The sequence below is a fragment of the Mesocricetus auratus genome, unplaced genomic scaffold, assembly GCF_017639785.1.
Source record: "Mesocricetus auratus isolate SY011 unplaced genomic scaffold, BCM_Maur_2.0 Super-Scaffold_100694, whole genome shotgun sequence".
NCBI lineage: Eukaryota > Metazoa > Chordata > Mammalia > Rodentia > Cricetidae > Mesocricetus > Mesocricetus auratus.
The window spans coordinates 5138330-5162184 of NW_024429268.1; the positions used below are offsets into that span (position 1 = coordinate 5138330).

A 23855-nucleotide genomic window follows, 5' to 3' on the forward strand; every position below is an offset into this window, starting at 1 on the left:
GGGGCTGTTAGTTGGGCGATCTCTTTAATGTGTGGCTCCGACTACAACCGGCGGGGACCATGACTCACAAGCAGAGGCAGTGAAGCGTGCTTGGGAGCAGTGTGGAAGAATGGGCTTGGGGCCCGTGAGGCCTCCCCGGCAAGTAGTATTTGACCCAAGAAGGAAAGAATCTTGGAGATTTCAATCAGAAAAGAGAGCCGAGGAGGAAAGGATATTCTAGAAATAAGGAGACAGTGCGGGCAAAGTTACAAAGCCAAACACAAGGAGCAGACCAAGATTGCTTACTGAGTGAAGATGCCTCCCTCTTCCCCCCTGAAAGTCTGAGATAAAGCAGGAGGGGAGGCCTGAGTGTTCCCTCTCTGATAAGCAGGCCCCACCCAGAGGCCAACAGTACACATTTGGGGACAGAAGGGTAGAGTGGAAGGGGGTGCCCCTTCTCCAGGGCAGCAAGGGACTGGGAGTTGGGGCAAAAGGGATGTCGTCTTCAGTACGCTGGCTTTAGATACAGCACCCGGAGCCGAACCAGGGAGGATTCTGGGAGCCAGAGAGAAGCACAGACAGATGGCAAGTGTCCTGGAGAAACATCCAGCTTCTGGAGCCGGAGCCTGGGGTGGGGGTTAGGGCGGTATGTGCAAATGTCCTGTCGTTCCCCACACACAGCACACCTGGAGAGGAGGGGACATGGGGCTTTCAGAATGGAAGGGAAGGGTGGGACAGGGGAGGAGGGGAGGGTGGGTGTCAGCATGGCTCGATACGTCCGTCTTTAACATGCCCTTCCTTTCTGAACCAGCTTCTCTCTCCTACTCCCTCCTCCACTCACCTCAGGAGGAGAAGGACAAAGGAGGGGAAGAGTTCGTGGGACAGGGTCAGGCCAGCAGAATGGGACCTCCCTGGAGCCAGGAGGTAAGTGGCCTCTGCTACGGCACTGGGGTCATCTCTTCCATCTCTGATGTCCTACACATCCTGTTTCTTCCCCCCCCCCAACACACACACACACACACACACAGACACACACACACACACATACACACACACACACACACAGAACTGCAGGCTCATGTACAAGAGGTCTAAAGAGAAACGACTCCTGTACAAAGGGACATTAACACCGGCGTTTCCTTTCACACACACACACCCCCATCATCTTGCTGTCGCTGTCCCTCCCAAACTACTTTGTCTCATTTGTTTCCCTCTTGGTTTCCCCCACTAGGGTTCTCCAGGTGAGGGACGTGCTATTGGACGGAGCAGACGGTGGACAAGAGCCAGGCGAGGGCTTATAGGTGTCCTGCTCTGTGGCCTGCTCCTCGGTTCCTCTGTGCTTTGGGTGTACATCTTCCGGAACTGTGGTCCTCGTAAGGAACATCCTGGAACACCCCTGGCCCGAGCAGCCCTCCCTCGCTTGTCCCCTGAGGCTCCTGCCCCATGACTCTCTTGTCCCTGAGGATCTAGACTGCTTTCTCCCTGGATCCCACAGCAGGCCACCAGTCAGACCATTTCCTTCTTAACTGTCCCTCCTTTGCTCCCCCACTAAAAACCCTTTGCCAGCCCCTTGGGGGAGCCCTTGTCCAGTTTGCTCTCCTTTTCTGGCTCTAAGCTTTTGTTCCACAGGCCCTTGTGAGACACCTGTGTGTTTGAAACTTCTGGACCATTACCTGGCCTCTGGAAACAGAAATGCAGACCCCTGCACTGACTTTTTCAGCTTTGTCTGCGAGAAAGCCAATGGGACCAGTAACTCTTTTAAGGTTCTCACAGAAGAGAACAAGAACAAACTGTGGAGGCTGTTGGGTGAGGACACAGGTTGGCAGACGCTTTGGGTGGGTGGACCACTGAGTCTCGGGTGATCTGGATGGCTGTAAATTCTACCAGAAATCCCTTCCCTCTCCTTCTAGTCAGCATTCTCCTTATTTCCACCCCACTTAGCTTTTTTTTCTTTCTTTCCATCTCCTTTCTTTCCTGTTTCCCTTTCTGCATTTTTTCTATTGTCCTTGTCATCCTTTTGTCTGTACCCCATCTCTGCTCTCATCCTGTGGTCAAGCTGAACCATTAAAAGCTGGGAGGGTCTAAGAGGGTCAAACTAAGCTTGCCTCTCTTCTATATGACGGTGGGGAAGTTTCCTGAACATCCCTGGACTTTCCCACCTCCACTCGTACGATTTTTCCCTTTCTTTTCTAGAGACCCCAGGATCATGGCGCCTAAGATCTGGAGAGGAGAAAGCCTTCCAGTTTTATAACTCCTGCATGGATACAGATGCCATTGAATCTGCCGGGGCAGGTCCCCTCCAACAAGTTATTGAGGAGGTGAAAAAAATTGGGGGGTTGTCCACATTTCTGGGCAATTCAGAATGCGTCCTTGAGGGCTGCCATGATTTTTCTAGATTTCTCAGGGGTTCCAAGTGCTAGGAGGGAGACGGAAATGGAAATACTTCCTAAGAATGGAGACTTGGAGTGAGAGTAGAGAAAGAAGAGTCCTAGTGAGAGCAACATGCTCAGAAATCTAGAGTCAGTGACTGTGAGGAGAAAGACTCACACATTTTGGGGGGCGGGAGAGTAGCTCTCATGGGTCGGGTCCCTGAATTCACTTTGTTTCTCTTCTTCCTAGCTTGGAGGTTGGCACATTTCTGGCAACTGGACTTCCTTGGACTTTAACCGAACCCTGCGGCTTCTGATGAGCCAGTATGGTCACTTCCCGTTCTTCAGAGCCCATCTGGGATCTCACCCGGCTCCTCCACACACCCTGGTCATCCAGGTGAGGGATAGACGGGCAAAACCACAGGCGTATCTGGGCTCACAGCTCTCTAACTCTAGGCTGTCGCTGCTTAGAAAAGAGATTTCAGTGTGCAACGCAGGGAATAGCCCTGTCCTAGGGGAAAATTAGTGCTGTAGGGATCAGGACTGCGGGTTGAGCCTGGGAAAGGTGTAGCAAGGCCAGCTCTGTGAGGAGTGGAGTACTTTCAACCTTCTTTATTACAAATATGGATTTCTACCGGACCTCTTCGCCAGTCATCTGTCTCCAGAATTGCTCTTCTCTTATATATTTTTTTTATTTCCTCTAAGCCACCTTTGTAAGTTTAAGAGCTAAGAGCCCGTTATTTCAGTAGATCACTCAGTCATCAAGATCTGTAGCAAAGCATCACAAGTTTGTGATTGGACCCCTATGCTTATCTCCTGTTACATTCTGTCTCCCCCTTATACTCTGCGCTCTGCTGACTCACACGTCGTGCCAATAATGCTCTTCTTCTCTTTGCATGTGCTGCTTTCTTGCCTGTAGCAATGCTAGGTCACTCCTATGTGTTTCAGATGTAGCTTTGAAAGTCTCTCTCAGTAAGTCTTCCCTGACACACTAGTTATGGTTTGAGTGAAGTCCCCCTGTCATCCTTTAAATACTCTCAGCATCTAATGCTCTGAAAGACTGTGGCTTCAAAAGACCAGAGTTATTCTCAGCAACTAGTGGTCACTACTAGGTGTTTGTAAATAAGTAAATAATGGAGCTATCACTGCTGTGGTAAGCACTGGAGTGGTTTATATTTGTCTCTGAGTTCCACAGCTTTGTACAGGGTGATTATTCAAGACACGACAATCGTTTTAAGATTCCACTTTAATGTACAGATCTGTGTGTTTAGCTGTCTGAAATGCTTAAAGATGGATCTAGAGAGGAGGGCATCAACAGAGCCTTGGGGCATGGCTAATTAATTATTCAGGGTGTAGAATGAAGCTAAAAGATAACATAAAAGGGTTATTGAGAAATTATGAGCTAAGGGAAGTACTTGAAATGGTTGGCTTCGGCACAAGGCCTGTAAGAGGCTGGCCTGGAGGTTGGGTATAAATGAAAACATGGGACTGCACCAGAAATTATTGTTGGCCCAGTCAAGAAGAATTCATAACCATGAATATATGGTAAAAGGAGGAGCTACTGAATTCTGTCAGATATCACCATGAATCTGTGTAGAGCTTAAGAATAGTCACCTTTGGAGGCAACTTAAAGCAGCTGAGGAGTCTATCTTAACAGCAAAACTGGAAAGTAAGAAATGATCGGGAGAATATGGTCAGTTTCAACACATTGCTGATAGTCTCAGAGACTTCCCATGGTTGGAAATATAAGGAGATGGAGGGAACACTGAGTCACTCAATCAGCTCCAGTCTGGGATGTCTCTCGAGTAACTTTAGGTGGGAAGAACAGATGTGTCCGTGAGACAATTAAGCAGGAGGAATAGGGAGTGCACGGGATCTTGGAGACAGGTCCCATAGGAGGGATCACAAGGGAAAGGGGAGAGCTACAGAAAGGAACTACGGATTTCGGGGACTCCCACACGTAGAGGGGTAGAGAACTGGAAGACATCGTTGAAAATTTGCAGCTAGTCACAGATTTTTTTTCTAAGAATGGACAGAGAATGCTAATTGGAGTTCAGGAAGACAGGAAGGAAATTGAAACAATGGACAAGGATGCCTTTTCCCCACTCTAAAACTTTGGACACAAATGAAATAAAAGCATCAAATAAAAGATCATTTTCAAGATGGAAGAAAGGAGCAGGGGTGGTATATTCAAATAAGAAGAGAGAAAGGAGAACACGAACACACATATTCTCTGAATCAAAGTACAATGGAGCCTGGACATTTGACTGGAGGAGCAAAGTTTAACAGATCACCTACATATAGTATCAATATAAATGCTATGTACATCTGAATATTTTTTTAAAATACAAATTAATGCAACATCCTTATGAGCAAATTATCGAATTTTCATTTTTATAATTCTAAAAATATTTTTTCAAATTTGATCGAAACTATTATGATTCTTTTAAAAGCAATTATAATTTAAAAATAGAATAAAAGACAGTGTGCAATTTGGTCCTAAGGATTAAATCCAAGGCCTCCTCTGTGATAAGTATTCTACTGGACAACCATGTTGCAAGGTCCTAATGTTGTAGAATTTATCTTAAAAAATTCATGATAAGCAAAGTCATGATGTCTTATTCATGATGGATTTTCTGCATTAATTTTATTTTAAAAGTATGTATTAAAATGTGCATCTTGTTGCTGAGTTTTGAGTACTTCTTAATTAGTGCACCTGACATGGTGTCTCATATCCTCTGCTCTAGATCTACACTGGCACAAAGAATAGCTTCCTCTAAAGAAATCTGTGTGTTACTCTGTTGCTGAGCTCAACGTTTGCATGCATAGACTATTCCCATAGTCCCCATCTTTCTTGGTACACTCTCTCCCCTCTCTCATTTCCATATTCCCATTTCCCCATCTTCCATGGTACATCCCCTACCTTCCCATGCCTACCCTCTCCATCCCCTATGCTCCTACTTCTCTCCAGTCTCTCTTGTGTCCAGATAGACCAGCCGGAGTTTGACATTCTTCTCCAGAAAGAGCAAGAACAGAAAATCTATGCCCAGGTAAGATTCCACTCAACACACCCCCTCCCGCTCTGCACCCAGGCAAAAAGGCGTCTAGCTTCTGTGACTAAGCTTGCTCTCCTCTAGATCCTGCGGGAACAGCTGACTTACCTGAATCGCCTGGGGACTTTACTAGGAGGTGACCCACAGAAAGTACAACAGCACGCCTCCTGGTTCATCTCCTTTACCTCACGACTGTTCCAGTTTCTGAGGCCACTCGAGCAGCAGCAGGCACAAGACAAGCTCTTCCATGTGGTTACCATTAGGGAACTGCAGGTGCCTGGCTGGGGACTGAGGGCTTGTGCTTGGTGGCCCTCTCAAAACGTTCCCTGTTTCATCGTCTTCCTCCCAGTACCCTTAATTTCTTTACTTTAAAAAGTGTCTGTGTTGACGTATTTATTACGTGGGATGCTGGGCATGAACATGTAAATACAGAAGTCAGAGAACAATTTTCAGAAGTTGGATTCTTGCCTTCCGTCATTATGGGCTGGGAGGAGACTGAACTCAGGCTGTCAGGCTCTGTGGCAAGCTCCTTTAACCATCTTGTTGACCCCTTACTTCCTTTCATTATTTTCATTTTCTATAACCCCCGCGTTCTCCAATCCTTCCCCCCAGCACAGCCCTCCCTCCCCTCCCCGTTCCCTCTCTGTTCTGTTCCTTCTGCTGTCCTTTTCTTCTCCTCAACGTTGTGCCTTTTCTCTAAGGAAATGGCACCTGCCATCGACTGGCTGTCCTGTCTACAAGCAACGTTCACACCGATGTCCTTGAGTCCCAACCAGACCCTCGTGGTCCATGACCTAGACTACCTGAGAAACATGTCTCAGCTGGTAGAAGAAGAGCTGCTGACAAGCAGGTTCGCCCAGGTGGAGTTGGACAGATATGTTGGGCAGGGAAAGAGAGTGAGGACACATAGGTATCCGGGACACCTTGACTGGGAGTCACCAGCTACATGTGTGGGATGGGGGAGCATGCAGAGAAAGGGTAGGGTGGGTGGCATGAAGGAAACATTAAAAAAAATCAAGAATTATGTAAGCCCCTGGGAGCTGAAGACCGAGAGACACATGAAATGAAGGATACAGGAGTAAGACAAGATGAGGCATCCGCCAAGGGATGCAACACCGGCCCTTTATGGAGATCTTACTCCATAGGCTTACTCTGTTGCTGAGCTCAACGTTTGCATGCATAGACTACTCCCATTGTCCCCATCTTTATTGGTACACTCTCTCCCCTCTCTCATTCAGAAGCCCGACTCTGAAAGCTATGAACCCAGTACTTCTGGATAGTGTCTCAGGGGTGATATTGTCTAGAAGTCTTTACAGGGGAGGCAAAGCATCAGTTGTGTGGCTTCTGCAGTTTTATTAAGTGTTCCTGGAGTGACAGCTGCAAGCAGGACCAAGGCAAACCACAACCCAGCTTCGTTGGACTTGGCAGTCAGTCTTCTGATGAGCTGAGGTTCCCCGGTTGTGGCAATAGATGGATCAAGTCCTCCTCTCCCAGTAACTTCAGAAGGCAGCTTCTTTACTTGGCTCCTCTGTCACCACCACAGGCAAATCAGGAAAGGCTGTTCTTGATGCCTGTGCAATTATGACAGCCTGTTCTTTGTAAATATAGAGGACAGGGTTGAGCACAGGTATGCTAAGGTGCTTAATTGAAGGGATTCCTCATTTGGGCAATCTTGTCTTCACAGGGACATGATACAGAGTTACATGATCTTGGGGCTGGTAGATACCCTTTCCCCAGCCCTGGACAGTAAATTCAGGGAGGCACGCAGAGAACTGAGACAGAAACTACTGGAACTGAAAGAACGACCACCCCTGGTAAGGACAGAAGGCACTATGTTTTCTATATTCGGGCAAATGTTGACATATTTCCAGAGGTAAAATGGCATAGGAAGAGAGATCCCACCCTATGAAATTAGGTAGGATTGGAAGACAAAGTCTACCTTTAGACTCAAGATATCACCTGACCGCCTCTGTGTCATTTAGTTTCAATAAAAAAAATGAAATTAAGAAGAACCATTCCTTTGTCATAACTCTTGGACAATGTGCTATTTTCCCAAACTCTATAGTTTGAAGACCTGGAAGTAAAGCTTAAGATTTGTTGTGATGTAACAATATTCGGCACACATCTAGAAGATCCCATGTTTGTATCTCAGAGTATTTTTGTTACAAATGGGCTTGATTGATCAGATCTTCACCTATCAGAGGAAAAGGGTATACAGGAAATGTGTAAAACCAATCAAGCAGTCAGATATATTATCTGAGATGCACAGATATGCCCTCCGAGAGTTCGTTGACATCCTATGCCAGATTAACTGAAACGCAAGTGGAGATGGCCAGAGCACTGGTGGTACATCCTTACCTTTGTGAAGGTCTTCGTTTATGGTCTTGAGGGAAAAATAACATTTTGTTTTGTTAATTTGTGGACAATTTCTCTACCTTAAAAAGTCATTTAAAATATCTGTGGGGAGATAGCTCAGTAGCTAAAATGCTTACCACTCAAGGGTGAGGACTTGAGTTTGAACCTGCAGTTTGATGCAAATAACAGCAGTATCTATAATCCCAGTGTTTCTGTGGCAAAATAGGATGGAGACAGGAAAATGCCTGGACATTCAGGGCCTGATAGCCTGGTGTATATAATGACAAAACAAAGAAACCCAGTCTCAAACAAAATAGAAATCGGAGATTGGCGCCTGAGGTTGTCTTCTAAACTCCACACATGCACCATGGCAATAATCTCATAGTCTTTCTTCCTCTCTTTTCCTCTCTCCTAAAATTTACAAAGGGAAAATGTGCTCACAGAACCTGAAATGTAGAATGTAGTCATTGATTATTTATAGTTTACAAAAGCCTAGATAATTTCCTGTATTGGCTTAATCCTCTATTTTTATGGGAGATCTACCTGCCTCTGCCTTGTGAGTACTGGGATTAAAGACATGCAACACCCAGCTCATTTTATGTTTATTTTAGAGATGAATCAGTGAATATATGACTCTGAAGAGACCTAACTATAATAATAAGTTAGAGTAGGGATCTTCTTTGGCTGTCTGGCTTCAAGGTCAGTTTGCTTCTTCAATGCCTTGGACCGTGTTCCTTTAGGATAGTCACCCAGTGTGGGGCAGATTCACAAGAAGCTGCTGTGAAGCTTGACTATCTCTTGATCAGATGAAGTAGAGCTTAACACCATCTGCAAACTTCCTGGCAAAAATAGCTTCCTGTAAATGCCAGCACTGTGGCATGAGGTCATGTCTTGGAAGGTAAAAACATGCCAACACAGAGATTCATGCTTAAAGAATGTGAAAGGCCTACAAATCCGGTAATCACCATCCTTTTCACTGGGGATATATAACTGCAAAATGCATATCATGTTCTGCCAACAAATAGTAATATGATGAACTTGGAGAAGCTGCTTCAGCCTTCTCAATGGTACAAAACGTGACACAGAGTGATAATGCTGGCAGCATCTGTCTATACAGTCATTGTCTATCAGACATTGGTGAACAATACTCACTGCAGTTAGTTGTATTTAACCTTCCCAGAAATGCTCTGTGGTTTTCTGTTCCCATTTCTCAGATTCAGAAACAGGTGTAAGAATGACAAATACCTTCCCCCAAGATTTCGTTGTTCTTGTTTGTTCCAAAATAAATGTTTGGCTCATGAAACTATGTTTTTTTTGTTTTTTTTTGGTTTTTACGAGACAGGATTTCTCTGTATTGTTTTGGAGGCTGTCGGTCCAGCCTGGCCTCGAACTCACAGAGATCCACCTGCCTCTGCCTCCCGAGTGCTGGGATTAAAGCCACCACCGCCCAACTGCGAAACTATGTTTTTAACACACTGTACAGGATTGAGTTATGTGAGTGCTACAGCATTGGGTTAGCAAACTCTTCTGTAAAGGGCAAGATAGCTAAGTATATTTTGTTTTATGTTGCATATGTTTTGAGTTGCTAACACTTGACAATCCAAGGGCACGAAAGATCTAGCTGTGCTCCTAAAGAACACAGTTTAGACAATAGATACACTTGGTGGCTCCTAAAGCATGGTGATCGGAGAGGGTTTGAATATCAGTAGGAACCTGTAGTAACCGATGAAAGTGAAGCAATGTTTAGAGAAAAGAAGACTTTATATTGCCTGGCTTTATCTCACAGGAGCAATGAATGAAGCAGACTGGTTAAAAATTGGTCTAGTGTATAGGATAGGGTCTTCCTCATGACTATGGTCAAGAAGAAACAATAGGGCTTTGCACTCAAGGCTGTGCAGGTAATACTACTGAAGTTTACCCTGGGTGGTTGAGCACTGGATCAGCAAATAGAATAACCTTGAAGCAGAAATCAGAGAGCAGAGGGTCTGACAGGTTACTTCAAGGATGCTTGTTTTTCTTTTCATGAAAGAGGGTATTTATAGAATTTATCTGATTTATATTTTATAAGGACATATCTCAAGATAAGCAATAGAATTTCCTAGTTTGCGTTTTAAGAGGTACCATGGAGTCAGGGGAAATACCAGATTCTGGGTTTGACTTTTAGTTCCAGACAGTGGTTATTAATTGAAGACCTCTGACTCCTCTGAGAAATTCTAATGTATGTTCTTAGTTTGAAATACCAGTGTCATATCTGACCATTTTTGTAAGTTAGTTTTGAGAACATGGAGATGTCTACTAAACCACATATTTATTTTATGAAACTTGTAAAGCTGGATTTGGGGCAATGAAAACAAGATTTCACATTTGTCCCTATGTAATGAGAACTATTTATATTCAGTCCAACATCTCTATTTATTTAGATAATTTAAAAATTTTTAAACAAGTTATTTTAGTTACTTTTTTTCTTGGATCTAGGGTCACCTGCAATTTCACCCAATGTTTGTTATTCTAGAGTACTATTAATATCTTGTTAGAAAAGCATTAGGTAGGCTTTATTTAGCTATAGATTCATCTACTCATTTATGTGATATTTTCATTTATGCATTATTTTTGTTGTTTTTCAATTTTTTGAGACAGAGTCTTACATCACCACCATGATGGCTTAGAACTAATATCTAATCCTCCTGCCTTAGTCCTTCAGCTATAGGATTACAGACATGTATCACCACTCCAGGCATGTGACAATATTTACTGAGGACCTAATTTCTTTTTTTTTTTAATTTAAGACCTTTATTAACAGGTGTTTGCAGTTTGGACTTTTTTTATAATCAAGTTGTAAATTTTTATTACAAATTAAAAAAAGAAGTTCCTAAAAATCCCAACTTGATCAGATATGAAACAATTTAAAAACCATTAAAGGTTTATTGAGAAAAACCAGACCTTTAAAAAAACACATTTGTCATTACCAAAAAGAGACATCTTTAGGTAAAAATAATAGAAACCCCATGCTGCATACATAATGCAGATAGTTCTAGTGTATCTGGTCAACGGGCAGAAAGCAAGCACTTAAGGTCTGAGTACCTAATATTTTTTTTAAATGCTCTTCTAGGCACCCATTATGTAGCAGTGAAAGAAATAAGCAAGCATCCCTCCCTTTGGGTATTTATAATTCAGTAAAAAGAGAAATAATGAACTCTGTGTGTTGGAAGGTGTTGGGAAGAAAAGAAACACGCAGAATGAAGACAAGGCAGGCAGGGGAAAGAGCAGTTATGATTACCCGTGGGCAGGTAAGGAAAGGTTGAATCAGTTGTGAGTCACGCTCATGGTGTTTAGCTATGGTTCAGCCAGACAAGAGTCCGCTCACACTGCACTGCCATTCCACACCAATCTCGTCTCATTTTACTAGGGCGAGATTTGCGATTTAACCAGATCCTTTCCTGATACTAAGATAATGCCTTCAGGGTGGCAATAGAATTTGCGGAGTGGTACCAAAGGAATTCCAGTGGAATTTAGAATAAGCAGAATGCTTTTAAGGAGTTATATCACGTGATTCTCAAATTTGAGAGGAAGGTAGAACAGAGGTTGCTCTTATTTGTACAGCTGGTCTACCTGAAGTAGTACCCTGGATTTAAGTTAGTAGCCCGCATTAGTAAAGGCTGGATGCTATGTCTAAGGCAAGTATTGTAGAGGTCTTTAAGGACAAATTTAGTTTACAGTCAGGTTTCATTGGCATTTAGAGTAACTTACATAAAAAAAAAAACAGGAGGTGGCCCTCTAATAGGTATGCATGTGTGAGTTTATGTAAGCAGGCAGCCCTAGACCAACCTTTTTCAGTGATGCTAGTCGTTTGTGCTGGGTTCACTCTACAGTTTAGTGCCGCCCCTCTGTGTCTTGTGCTTCTGATATGAGACTCTTGTGTTACTGTGGGGCCCTTATCTGTGCTTTTAGAGGGTTCTTATCTGTGTTTGTAGTTCCTAGTCTGTCGTGTACCCAGCTTTATTAGCCCTTCAAATAGATAATTGTTTTTTATTATTTTGACATTTTTGGTCCTCAGTGATCCTACCCTGGCCTTTAATAGTTGCATATTACTTTCCATGCCTTCAAAAACATTCCTTTAAGAATTCATTAGAGAATTTTATCTCGAAGTCCTTACATACTCTTGGAATCTTCCTTGATTTCTGTCATTTCTTTATATAATTACCATTCACGGTTTGTGGGAGATATGTATGCAACCATTTTCACTGCTCTGAAACGAATCTACTGAGGTTGATTATCTTGCATTCTGAGTATTTCTTTTATCCTTTACGTTCCAGAGATTTCTCTCCCCTCTATTTCCACATTATCTTTAACACTGCAGTACCTTCTGCCCTTGGCTGTCTGGAAGGACAGCTAGGATTCTCGTCCTAATGATGTGCTTGCTACTTAGCATTTTGATTTCAGCTCTTCTAGCAGTAAACTCTGTCACCTAAAGCCCACATTTACTGATCTGTGGGATTGTACAATCTCTCCCTCTCTCTCCCTCTCTCCCTCTCTCTCTCTCTCTGTCTCTCTCTCTCTCTCTCTTTCTCTCTCACAGACACTCTATCACCTAAAGCCCGCATTTACTGATCTGTGGGATTGTACAACCTCTCTCTTCTCTCTCTCTCTCTCTCTCTCTCTCTCTCTCTCTCTCTCTCTCTCTCTCTCTCTCTCAGACACTCTATCACCTAAAGCCCACATTTACTGATCTGTGGGATTGTACAACCTCTCTCTCTCTCTCTCTCTCTCTCTCACACACACACACACACAATGCACACACTTTGAGACGGGGCATGGGTAGTGTGGAGAAAAGGAGTTTCTCCTTTCAGTTTACACTTTACAAATGGGATTCTGATAGCAAGGAGTGTGTGGTGAAACTCCTCGGCCATTTCTGTGGTGGGTTGGGGCTCGAGTGGGATACTCCTCCTCACCTCCTCAGGAGTCTTTTATTCTTCACAGGGATGCCTCCCAAGGGTCTTGCTTTCATACCAATAGGCAGCAAGCATGGGTCTTCAGAGAGAAGGGATGCCTTTTTCTGCTGAGCAGCAGTGGATGTTGCCAGAGAAAATGACAAATGGAACTGCTCTCTCTCTCTCTCTCTCTCTCTCTCTCTCTCTCTCTCTCTCTCTCTCTCTCTCTCTCTCTCTCTCTCTCATGTGTGTGTGTATGTGTGTGTTATTGTTGTCTACATTTGTAGCGTATGCATATATATGTAGTGTATATTCTCTTGTGTGTGCTTATAGGGGCCTGAGATTGACATCTCGTGTGTGTGTGTGTTATTGTTGTCTACATTTGTAATGTATGCATATATATGTAGTGTATATTCTCTTGTGTGTGCTTATAGGGGCCTGAGATTGACATCTTGTGTGTGTGTGTGTGTGTGCATGTGTGTGTGCATGTGTGTGTATGTGTGTGTTCTTGTTGTCTACATTTGTAGTGTACGCATATATATGTAGCGTATATTCTCTTGTGTGTGCTTATAGGGGCTTGAGATTGACATCAGGTATCTTTCTTTTATCCATCTCAGTATCTCTCACTGGACCTAAAACTCATTGACTCAGATAGATTGGATGGCAATTTCAGGAGTCCATTTTTCTCCATTCCACCCTAACTTCTTATGTAGGTTCTTGGGTCCTGAAATCAAGTCCTTACATTTGTGCAGCTGGCATTCTAATGCCTGAGACATTTCCCCATTCCTGAGAAACAAAAAATTTAAAAAAAGTCAGAGAACATCATTTGAGAGGAAGGTCTATGCAGGGTTGGTGTTGGAACGAGATGAAAACAGAGGCCTGGGTAGGTCTCACTCACTCACTCCAGTGTGTGTGTGTGTGTTTTGCAGCCAGCCTACCCACGATGGATGAAGTGTGTGGAAGAGACAGGAACCTTCTTTGAACCTACCCTGGCGGCTTTGTTTGTTCAGGAAGCCTTTGGTCCCAGCATCCAAAGTGCTGTATGTGAGAGCTTCCCCCTGCCTACCACCCTGCACCCTTCCCTCCCATCATACCTCGCCCTGATTCTGTGGTGTGTGCCCTTCTTTGTGGTGTGCCAGGTGGGAGTCAGGCAGAAAAGAAACTCATCTAAGAGGGAACCCAGAGACCTGCTCAGTCTCCTGGGCAAGTCCAGTTCAGCCACTGGACGCAAGAGTCCACAACATGAATTAGCTTGAATACCTCACTGGACTTTCCTGGTATTGTGTTTCTTCAACCATAAAACAGAAAAAAAATCCAAACTCCTTGACCTTTAAGGCTCCTCCCTGTTTGTCTAAAAGAGTTTTGAACGACGCATTAGGTATGCCATGAGATCAGGATGATGTAATCGCCGCAGAAGGCTAATGAGTAAGTTCTGAACAGCTGGGAGACTTGGTGAGAAGGGGACTCATGAGCCTTTTATGTGTAATATTTTTTGATGGAAATTGTTTTCCTGATTTAATAGGAAAGGGAGCGATGAGCCAAGAGTAGTTGAACAAGTTGCTTAACATCAGGGAGACACCGAATAGCAGTCAGGATTTGCAACCAGTCAGCTGGAAGCCGGAGTCATTTCTGACATTGGCACCCAGTTCCTTCTACCAAGAAAGGGGGTGCATAAGACAGAGAGGGCCTGAGAAACGAGACGTATGGCTCAGCATTTGGGTGGTGAAGACTCCAGTCTGCTGAGAAGCCAAGGAGTGTGGGAGATGGGAAATATGTCCTAAGGGGGAGGCTATGAACACAAAGGCCTGAGAGCCAAGATGGAAGCAGTAGCTTCCCATGCTCTCTGCTTCCTGAGAGAGTTTTCTGTCCCGCAAAGAAAACAGCCATCGACCTCCGATATCCCACTGGCAAATCACTGTTACTATGGCGCCTTCTTGGGGCAGCCAAGTCTTTACCCTCTCTGTGCTTGGCACTGTTTTTGTAGCCTCACAGATCTTCAGATCCTGGATATTTGTGGTACTCTGGGAAACAGACCCTCTTGTGAGCTCTTTCCCTTTCTTTGACAGCTTCTGGAGCCCAGCAGGCTCTTTTTGTTGTTGTTGGTTTTTGGTTTTTCGAGACAGGGTTTCTCTGTGTCTTGGGAGACTGTCCTGGAACTAGCTCTTGTAGACCAGGCCGGCCTCGAACTCACAGAGATCTGCCTGCCTCTGCCTCCCGGGGGACTGGGATTAATGGCGTGCGCCACCACCGCCCAGCTACAGCAGGCTCTTTAGGGCCAAGATTTGTTTACAGAGTGCAGCAGGGCCAGGACTCAGGCTGGTCCTGATATCATTGTCTTTTTCCTGACCTCATCCCCACAGGCCATGGAATTATTTGCTGAGATCAAGGATGCTGTCATCATACACCTCAAAAAACTTTCCTGGATAAGTGAGGAGACCCTGGAAGAGTCCCTGAACAAGGCAAGGCTAGGATCACAGGCCAGTATGGGACTATTTAAGAGACAGTTCATCCCTGGATCAAGAAATGGGGATGGAGGAGAAGAGGGCACAGAGTACTTATGCGGTGACAGTCTTAATGGCTCTTGGGGGTTTCTGAGGGAATGCTTGTCACTTACAAACTTTTGTGTCTTTTTTCAGCTCACCCAGCTGCAGGTGGAGATGGGGGCCCCAAAAAGGGACTTGAAGCCAGAGCTGGCCAAAGAGGAATATAGTGATGTGGGTCTTTGTTCCTCTCAGCGTCCCTTATGTCCTAGACTTCTGACTTCCCTGACCCAAGTCTGCAAAGCGTTCCATTTTCTGTGGGCAATTCTGAGCTAACCTCTTCTTTTCCCTGGTGTGGAATGGATCTTTACAGGCAAAAACAAACAAACAAACAAAAAACCCTGGAACTTTCTAGGGCTCTTATGTGTACTTGCGTGCATGTACACACATGCATTCTGTAATGTGCTTGTGTTTACCTGCATGGTGATTCATGTAAACTCTGTACCAGTATGAGGTGATATCACACAGTAATTTCTGCTTAAATGTGACTGAGTGTATCTCAGAACTTGCATGGTTAGGTTTAAATGTGCCCAGCTCCATCCATTTGATCCACTTGTATTCGTCTCCATGCATCTAAATGATCTGCTGCCTCTTTTCCCAGATACAACTTGGTCCCAGTTTCCTTCAGTCTTTCCTGAGCTGCGTACGATCCCTCCAGGGCAGGAAGGTTCGGCACTTCTTGCAGCCCTTTCCCTACCACAGGTATGGGAACGGACGCCCCATCCCAGAGATGGGCTAAGGACAGTGGTATCACTCACAGAGTCCACGATGACGACGGTTGGGAGAGATTGCATGTGCCTTGCAAAGACAGTGACTGATGGAGCTGTGTTTGCGTTTTTCTCTTCACGCAGATGGACGGGATCTCCCTGGGGAGTCAATGCCTACTATTCAGTACCTGACCATGTGGTGGTCTTCCCAGCTGGCCTTCTTCAGCCTCCATTCTTCCACCCTGGCTACCCCAGGTATGGACCATTCTCTGAAGGTGAGTCTTTTGGCGGAGGCCTTAAGAGGAATTCACAGGTGTCAGGATGGATGAGACTTGAAGTTGGAAAATGGGGATAAGTATTTTTTTTAATGTTTCTGCAAGTAAAACAAGGCTTTTATCTCCTTAGAGCCGTGAACTTTGGGGCTGCTGGTAGCATCATGGCCCACGAGTTGCTGCGTATCTTCTATCAGCTCTGTGAGTAATGAGCCATTGGGAGGTAGGGCCACGGGGATCACTAGGGAAGGTATCAAAGGAGGCACGGGGGAAGGGGAAGGTTCTTCAAAGGTTCCAGGAGGGACAGCCTGAGAAAAGCTCCATGTTCCTGGGATCCAGGTCAGGCTTTGGTATCCCTCATGCTCTACTGCTCTTCACCAATTGGTTCTCTGGTTCCATTTTCAACAGTACTCCCTGGGGGCTGCCCAGCCTGTGACACCCACACCCTACAGGAAGCAATTCTATGCCTGGAGCGCCATTATGCTGCCTTCCCCTTACCCAACATGGCCCCCTTCAATGGTTCTCACACACTCCTGGAAAATGCTGGAGATACAGGAGGGCTGGCTATTGCATTCCAGGTATGCCAAGGTCCCTATCTTTCTGTTTCCCTAATACTATCCCTCATGAAAACAGTTGCATAGCTCTCTGCTGTTCACATTCCCACTGGACAGATGGCAACTTGGGACCCCCTTCCCACCCTGTAGGTCCCCTACCTTCTAGAACAACTGTAGGTCTCTTGGTAAGTACCCTTTTTTCTTGCCTCAGATCAGTACATTATCACATAGATAAGAAGGCTTAGGAACCTGTTGGAATTCTATGCTATGTAGCTGGCTGGCATCAGACTTCTAAGTGCCTACAGATCTGAAGCCTAAGAGAAGTTTCTATCCCATGCCCACATCTAGGCATACAGCAAGAGGATAGCAGAGCAAAGTGGGGAGATGACCCTGGCCAACCTGGACCTCAGCCCCTACCAGCTCTTCTTCCGGAGCTACGCCCAGGTGACTAGCTACTCCTTCTCTCTACGCTTGCTTTGTGCCAGTTCCAGAACCCAGTCACTGTCGCTAGAAGGAAGTTTGCACCGTGCTACACTGCTTCATACTCACAAGTCCACTGTCATGGATCCCCACTTTTAACTTCTCTCCTTTGTCCCTTCAGAGCCATCCTTTAGATTATTACACGTTCTTTAATCAAATTCAGGGACTGGCTCCCCACCCAACCCCCAAAAGAAAAGCCTCTCCTCTTCCAAGTCCCTCTATGAGATAAACCTGTTGTTCCTTCTTTCTCATGCTTCAGAAATACAGACTATTTTTAAAAGGAGCTGGACAGGTGACCACATGACTCAGAGACCTCTGTTCTGGGACTAGTTCCAAACTGGTATCAGTCCTTTCGGGACTTTGTGCTCTGTCAAGAGCATGGCCCGCAATTCTTCCACACACCAATGACTCACTTACAGAACTCCACCACTAAACCCCACGTCAGTCCCTTGCAAATGGCAGCTTTACACAGCCAAGTTTTTCCCCAACAGTGCTAGTGCCATATTGAATGATTTACACATACAAGTTCTCCATGTGGCCCCTGTCCACCCTGCCCCTTATTCTGTGCTGTACAGGGATCTCCTAGTCCTTGTCTCCAACCTGCCTCTGTGACCCTATGAGACTTTCTCTCCTCCTTACCCCTCTTTGGCGATCTTTTTCCTCAGGTGATGTGTAGGGAGTTGAGCTCACAAGACCCTCAGGACACTTACAGCCTTCCCATCCTTCGAGTCCATGGGCCCCTCAGCAATTTCCCAGACTTTGCTAAACATTTCCATTGTCCGCGTGGTACCCTTCTGAACCCTTCCGCCCGCTGCAAACTCTGGTAACTTGGCTACCAAAGAGACTGAGATGCAGATGCCTGGATACTTGGCCCCATCCTCGAAGTCAGAACTAACGTCTTCCTTCTTTTCGTTCCAAAATTAAAGGCGTGTATGTAGCTTTTTCTATTGCTATCTCTCTTATTTTTTTCAGTGTGCATGTGTGCATGCATGCGTGTGTGTGCATGTGTGCATGTGTGCATGTGTGCATGTGTGCACATGTGTGTGCGCGCACGCATGTGTGTGCATACGTGTGTGTGCATACGTGTGTGCATGTGTGCACGTGTGTGTGCGTGTGTGTGTGTGTATGTGTGCACGTGTGTGTGTGTGTGCGTGCACGCACATGTGTGTATACCGTGGACACATGCATGCTACAGCTCACGTGTGGAGGTCAGAGGATGAAGCTGAGGACCAGTTCTTGCCGTCTTCGCTGTTTTTAGACAGGCGTATGTGCCGGTGTGTATACCAGGCTGGCTGCTCCTCCAGCTCATAGGGAACCTTCCTGTCTCTTCCTCCCATCTGGGTCTGCCTCACCGTAGGGGTGTCTTACTGTAAGGGTAATTATCTTGTGTAATCTCCCAAGAGATGACTCATGCGGATGACTGCATCTGGATGTGAGTGAGTCCTGGGGACCTAGACCCAGTTCCTTATGCTTCCGCAGCTGTCGTTCTTAACTCAGAATCCTCTCCCCAGCCCACTCTGTCACCCCGAATGCCTAGTCCTTGGCGCTGGAAAATCAGCGGCAGTTCTGCTGGGATGGTGGGGGAAGTGCCAAGGAAGGCTTTGCGGACACTGGAAAAGTTCTGCTGGGATGGTGGGTCGGAAGGTCATGAAGTAGACAAAAGTCCACACGGTTCAACACACCGATGAGAGAACCAGAGAGCCACTGGCAACCGTTTTCAGGGTTTTATTGCTAGTGCTATTTTATTGTCACTGTCTCCTCCCTCTAATCTTGCTGTTTCAGTGGAATCTTAAGCGTTAGAAGGGTGTGGGTCTGGTGTCTTTGGCCCTGGGACATGAAATTCTGGGTTGGGGTGGCAATCACCTGGTGCCCAACGAGAGTTGGGAAAGGTCTGCAGCTGCACCCTAAGGCCAGGTGCTTCTCAGTCAAGAGGGATGAGGTATGCCTTCTGAGGAGGCATCTGGGCAGAGGAGGTCAGTAGGCGATCGTGAAGGGGAGGTAGACGTCCACATCCTCGTGCAGGACCCAGACGACTGCCTCCACCTCAAAGTCTCTCATAAAAAAAACACCATGCTGGCCAGGTTGAAGCAGAAGGCTAGATCAAAGAGGTGGTCCCAGAGAGTTGCTGCCTGGGCGATTGCATCTTCTTCTTGCTGGGCCATATCTATCACCTGCAGCAGCTCCCCGACTGATGAAGCCATAAAGTGTTCTTCAAACTGCTCTTGGCCCTGGTCTGGAACATGAAAGAGGAACAGAGGAGGGGCAGCCCCAATCTCGGTTCTGGTCTGCCCCACAATGGGACCCATGGTCAAGGGTCCAGAGACAAGTGAGGGCTGCCAATCGCCAGCCGTAACATCGGCCTTGGCTAGAAAGAGAGCGCTCTCGTTAGAAGGCTCTTCCGATCCCACTTCAACCATAGCCCCATCCCAAGCACACACAACCTCCACTCCTCATACCAGTCCCCGCCTCCAAAGCGTGGCACTATCTGGGGAGTGAGAGGCACCTTCAGATGAGAAGGCAGAGACCCCCGCTCCCCTTTTAGGTGAAATACTCGTTCTCCTTCCTTGGCAGCTTTGGACAATGGCAGCTAGCCCATGCTGCACCTGACTGGGAGCCTTTCTAAAGCCAGACATTCTTACCTGCAGCTGTGGTTTCGTACTGCGGTGAGAGAGCACATGAGTTATCCCGTTTGAAAACCCAAGCCCATTCCCCGTTGATCCTGGCTTAGCCGGCTGCTAGAGCTGCATTCAGTCCAAGCCTCCCCCATACTCCCTGCTCTCTCCTCTACCCACCTACAGAGAGCACTTTCTCTTTCTGACTCCCGCCATCATCCAGGCTTGTGCCGCCTTTCAGAGTCTTCACCCTCTTGACTTGCAGCAGCAGCAGCAGCAGCACAGCTGTCAGGAACGCTGCCCTGTGGAGCTAGGAGAACCTGGAAGTCACGGGCCTCCTCTCGCCTGCGCCTGCTGCCTCGGGCCCAGGCCCCAGGCCCCAGCGGGCACCACCCTGTCCCTGTCTGGGCCCTTACTCCATGCCAGCTTCGCTTTTCCTTCTTCTCTTCCATAGGGCCTCTAACACTGTGTGTTCTGTGACATCACTGCCGTGGGTCTAACCCACATTCTAGGTCATTGTAGCCCATTCCGTGTCCAGACAGAAGGGTGGAAAACGGCAGAAGCTCCCAGGACGGGCGTCTGAGTCACCCTTGTAGGCCAAAACCCCAAAAAGGTTCCAGAATTTGCCAAGTGCCATCACAGCTGTTACGCCACTGGGTCTGCATAGCCACACGTGCTTCAAAGCGACAGCATCCTCACAGTCACTGCTTAGAGGAGAAAAGCAGGCTCCCTGGGAAGGCACAGCCTTCATGCAGGATCACAGCCATCAGCAGGCAAAGCACAGGTCTCCAGTAGCACTTCTGAGTCTAAATGTGACACCGGCCTGTAATGCCAGGCAGCTCCTCTCTGGGCAAAGCAGTTGGCACGGATGGGGCTACTGACGTTCTACACACCGGTGTACCCTCATGTCCACACGTGCGCCTGGTGTCCTTCAGGACACTCTAAGCCTGTTGAAAACTGGGAGTAAGAACTAGGGTATTAGGGACAGATGAGGCAGTACACACACCCTGTAAGACAGACAGACGAGACAGAGATGGAACTTCATGCACAGCAAGCACCTAGAGGTGCCTAGAGATAGAGGCTGAGTTAGGCTGGTGGTACAGTCCTGTGCTTCCAGTTACTTCAGAGGGGAAGGGAGCAGCAGGACAATCCTAAGTTCAAGGGTTGCCTGTGTTACAGAGTGACCGCCAGTCAAGTTTGAGAAAACCCAGGGGGGCCCTGTCTCACAAAAGTTCACTTTTAAAAAGGTACTAGAGAAGTAGCTCAGTGGCAAAATGTTTGGCGTGGACAAGAGCCTGAGTTCAATCTCCAGCACTACAACAAATAAATACAGAAAGGAAGAAAAGAAAAAAACATGAAGAAATTGATGAAAAGGGATGGTTGTCTTGTCTGAGTAGAGGGTATTCTTTTTTGTTTTTCCTTTTCTTCATTCTTGGACTTTGTCCTTTTGTGCATCTGGGCTGAAATACCTTCTCTTACTTTGTACGTCCTTGCTGTTTCAAAGGTGTCTAATGTGTCCTTGCTTGGTAGATGGGTGGGAGTCCTTAGAGAGAAGGTCATGCGGCGAGGAGTCAACAACCCCAAGTAAGGGAACTGGCGAGAACCTGCCCCATGCCTGTCCCCTCCACAGGGGGCCTGTTGGAGAGCTGGCAGAGGGGACTCCGGGAGTAGTGGGTAGGGAATGCGGTACAAATGTCTTTGTCAGAAAAAGAAAAACAGACACAGGCTATGAGCAGCCAACTGGGTGCAGAGACAGGAAATGTTCATCCGTTGTCACTTTCCTCCACGCCCTCGTTGCCTGGAACGCTGTATGCAAACACGGGTACCACAGTATGGACATGAACACATGCTTTTCTCCAGGAAAGGACTGGAGATATGAGAAGATGAGATGAGAGGTGAAACTCCTTCCCAGGGAGGGAACCATGTTAGCAGGTACACTCACATGGAACCTGCCAGACCTCGGTTCTTACTTCCTTGAGTGCTGAACCAGCTGACAGGAGCCTGGGGAGTGACATAGATGGGCACTTTATGGTGGTGGCATAAAGGTGTAAAAGTGCAGTGACCTCACCTACCCCAACTTTGTACCCATTGACCTGCAGATCCGGAGAATGATGAGTGAATGGAAAAAATGAAATCACGCATCTCCCCCGGCTATTCTGGAGGAGGGGCTTCTCAGTTCTCTGGTGTGCTTACCGTAGAGAAGCCTACAGCTCTGTAGGCATGAATGGGGAGGGCAGTGGTTGGGAGGGGCAGGCTCGTTACCAATGAGTTCTAACCTCTTTACCAATTCATCTCCCTGACTCCTAGCCTTAGGAGAAGTGAACTGTGGGACACCAGTAATTCCTTAGTGTTTCTGTTCTTCCCAGGTATAAAATGCATAAACGTACAGGGGGATTAAAAAAGGCCCCCAACAATTCCACCACCTAATGATAACTGCCGTTAACGTGGTATCCAGATGTGTGCTTATCTCCTCCTCTTAGACACTTGTGAGCAGGTGGGAGGCACACCCTGCCCTCAGCAGATGAGGTGGAGCGCCTGCCTGCCTGCCTGCTGCTGAGCTGCTACTTCCCTGCTGGGGGAGCTGCCATCCGGAAGAGAGGCTGATGCTGAAGGCTGCAGGAGCATCAGGGAGAAAGAGAAGACAAGAAGGGTCAACATGACAGTGTAGACTATTATCAGAAGGAGGGAACGGCAGAGAGAAAAGCCGAAGGAGGAAAGATTTTTTAAAAAATTATTTCACCTACTAAGGTGGATGGAGATGAGACAAGGGACAACGTGGTTCCCGCCCAAGTTACTTATTTGTAGCCCTCCCACTGAAGAACCTCGTTCGGGCGATAGAAGCTTGAGGACCTGTGGGTGGTTGCTCCCTCTCTTCCTTTAGGGACCTACGGCCAGTGTCCTTGGTGACTGCACCTGCTCTGCGTGTCCCTGACTGAGCCAGACTCTTCCACACAGCCCTTCCCCCTCACCCCCTCAAGGGTTAGCTTTATGGGCTTAGTGTTTCCTTGGCAAATGCACCCTTCATGACCTGCTCCCTTCCTACTTATCAGGGGCATCTGTAACCCCAACCTCAATCTTATCGCTCCCTCCATCTCCTTAGACTGGAAATCCACAGGTTTCAGAGACCATTAGCACCCACACTGCCCCAACCCCCAAGTGAGGCATAAAAATGCCCCACAAGGTGACCCTACCCACTCCCTGGGTAAGAATAGTTTCTCCATGTCTCAGCCCCTCTTCTACCTTTCCGTGGTTCCTTTCCTTGCCCTGCTCTGGAGGTTTGTTTGTTTTTTTGGTTTTTTTGTTTTTTCTCTCTGGATCGGAGCTTTCCTGCTTAGTGTCAAAAGAAAGGGGGCAGTCCCAAGAACCCAAGTCTTTCTAAGGGAGGTTCTCAAGTCTATCCCACTCAAGCCTCTCATATCCTTCCCGAGTCTCTCAAGAGTTTCCAACGAAGTAGAAAATGGAGAGCAATGAACTGGGAGCTAAGACCCCCATCTTCAAAGACCGTTTCAGCTTTGTCTGCAGCCCAGGGATTGAGAGGGCGCACTCCCTCTCGGTTCGGTGTCTTCCCATTAAGAAACAACTCTTGTCTGATTTCAGCTGACCGCACAGGTCCATCGCAGGAGTACATTGAGTAACGTGGACATTTCTTCCCTAAAAACCGAAAGAAGGCCAGTGCAAAACACTTTAATAAAGTAACGCTGCCTTATCATAGCCCATTCCTCCTGCTATCTCACGTCCCGAAAGTGCCCCACGATTTCTCTGCCCTCTGCTCGTTCTCAATTCCTGCTGCCCCAACATCAGGAGTCACCCAGAAGCCCCCAGGAGTCTCCCAAGATCTGCATCCCAGGGTACCTGCTTCACCTCCAAGACTGTCTAGCCTCACTCCTTCTCCAAATTCCTTGGCACAACCTCTTAGCCTCTCCCACTCCCACTTGTCCAGCCCACTTCTGTGTGACCTAGGAGGTTCCCTTCCCTCCCAGCTCCTTACTCCAGACTGTTTTGTGCC

The 23855-nt window shown here is 46.8% G+C and overlaps 2 protein-coding genes across 2 annotated transcripts; one reads left to right on the top strand and one right to left on the bottom strand.

Annotated features, from left to right (window-relative positions):
* Positions 1-795: 795 nt before the first annotated feature.
* On the top strand, positions 796-18181 carry Kel (Kell metallo-endopeptidase (Kell blood group)). The gene is made up of 17 exons (XM_040740427.1): positions 796-903; positions 1211-1352; positions 1609-1785; positions 2173-2297; positions 2599-2745; positions 5336-5398; positions 5486-5674; positions 6103-6251; positions 7086-7215; positions 13614-13724; positions 15045-15398; positions 15826-15926; positions 16076-16186; positions 16337-16404; positions 16612-16781; positions 17106-17201; positions 17903-18181. The coding sequence occupies exons 1-17, from the start codon at positions 880-882 to the stop codon at positions 18062-18064; spliced, it is 2319 nt and encodes a 772-aa protein (XP_040596361.1). The 5' UTR covers positions 796-879; the 3' UTR covers positions 18065-18181.
* A 765-nt stretch (positions 18182-18946) lies between these two features.
* On the bottom strand, positions 18947-20324 carry Llcfc1 (LLLL and CFNLAS motif containing 1). The gene is made up of 3 exons (XM_040740463.1): positions 20266-20324; positions 20030-20159; positions 18947-19470 (listed from the first exon to the last, which is right to left on the bottom strand). The coding sequence occupies exons 1-3, from the start codon at positions 20299-20301 to the stop codon at positions 19292-19294; spliced, it is 345 nt and encodes a 114-aa protein (XP_040596397.1). The 5' UTR covers positions 20302-20324; the 3' UTR covers positions 18947-19291.
* Between the last annotated feature and the right edge of the window lie 3531 nt (positions 20325-23855).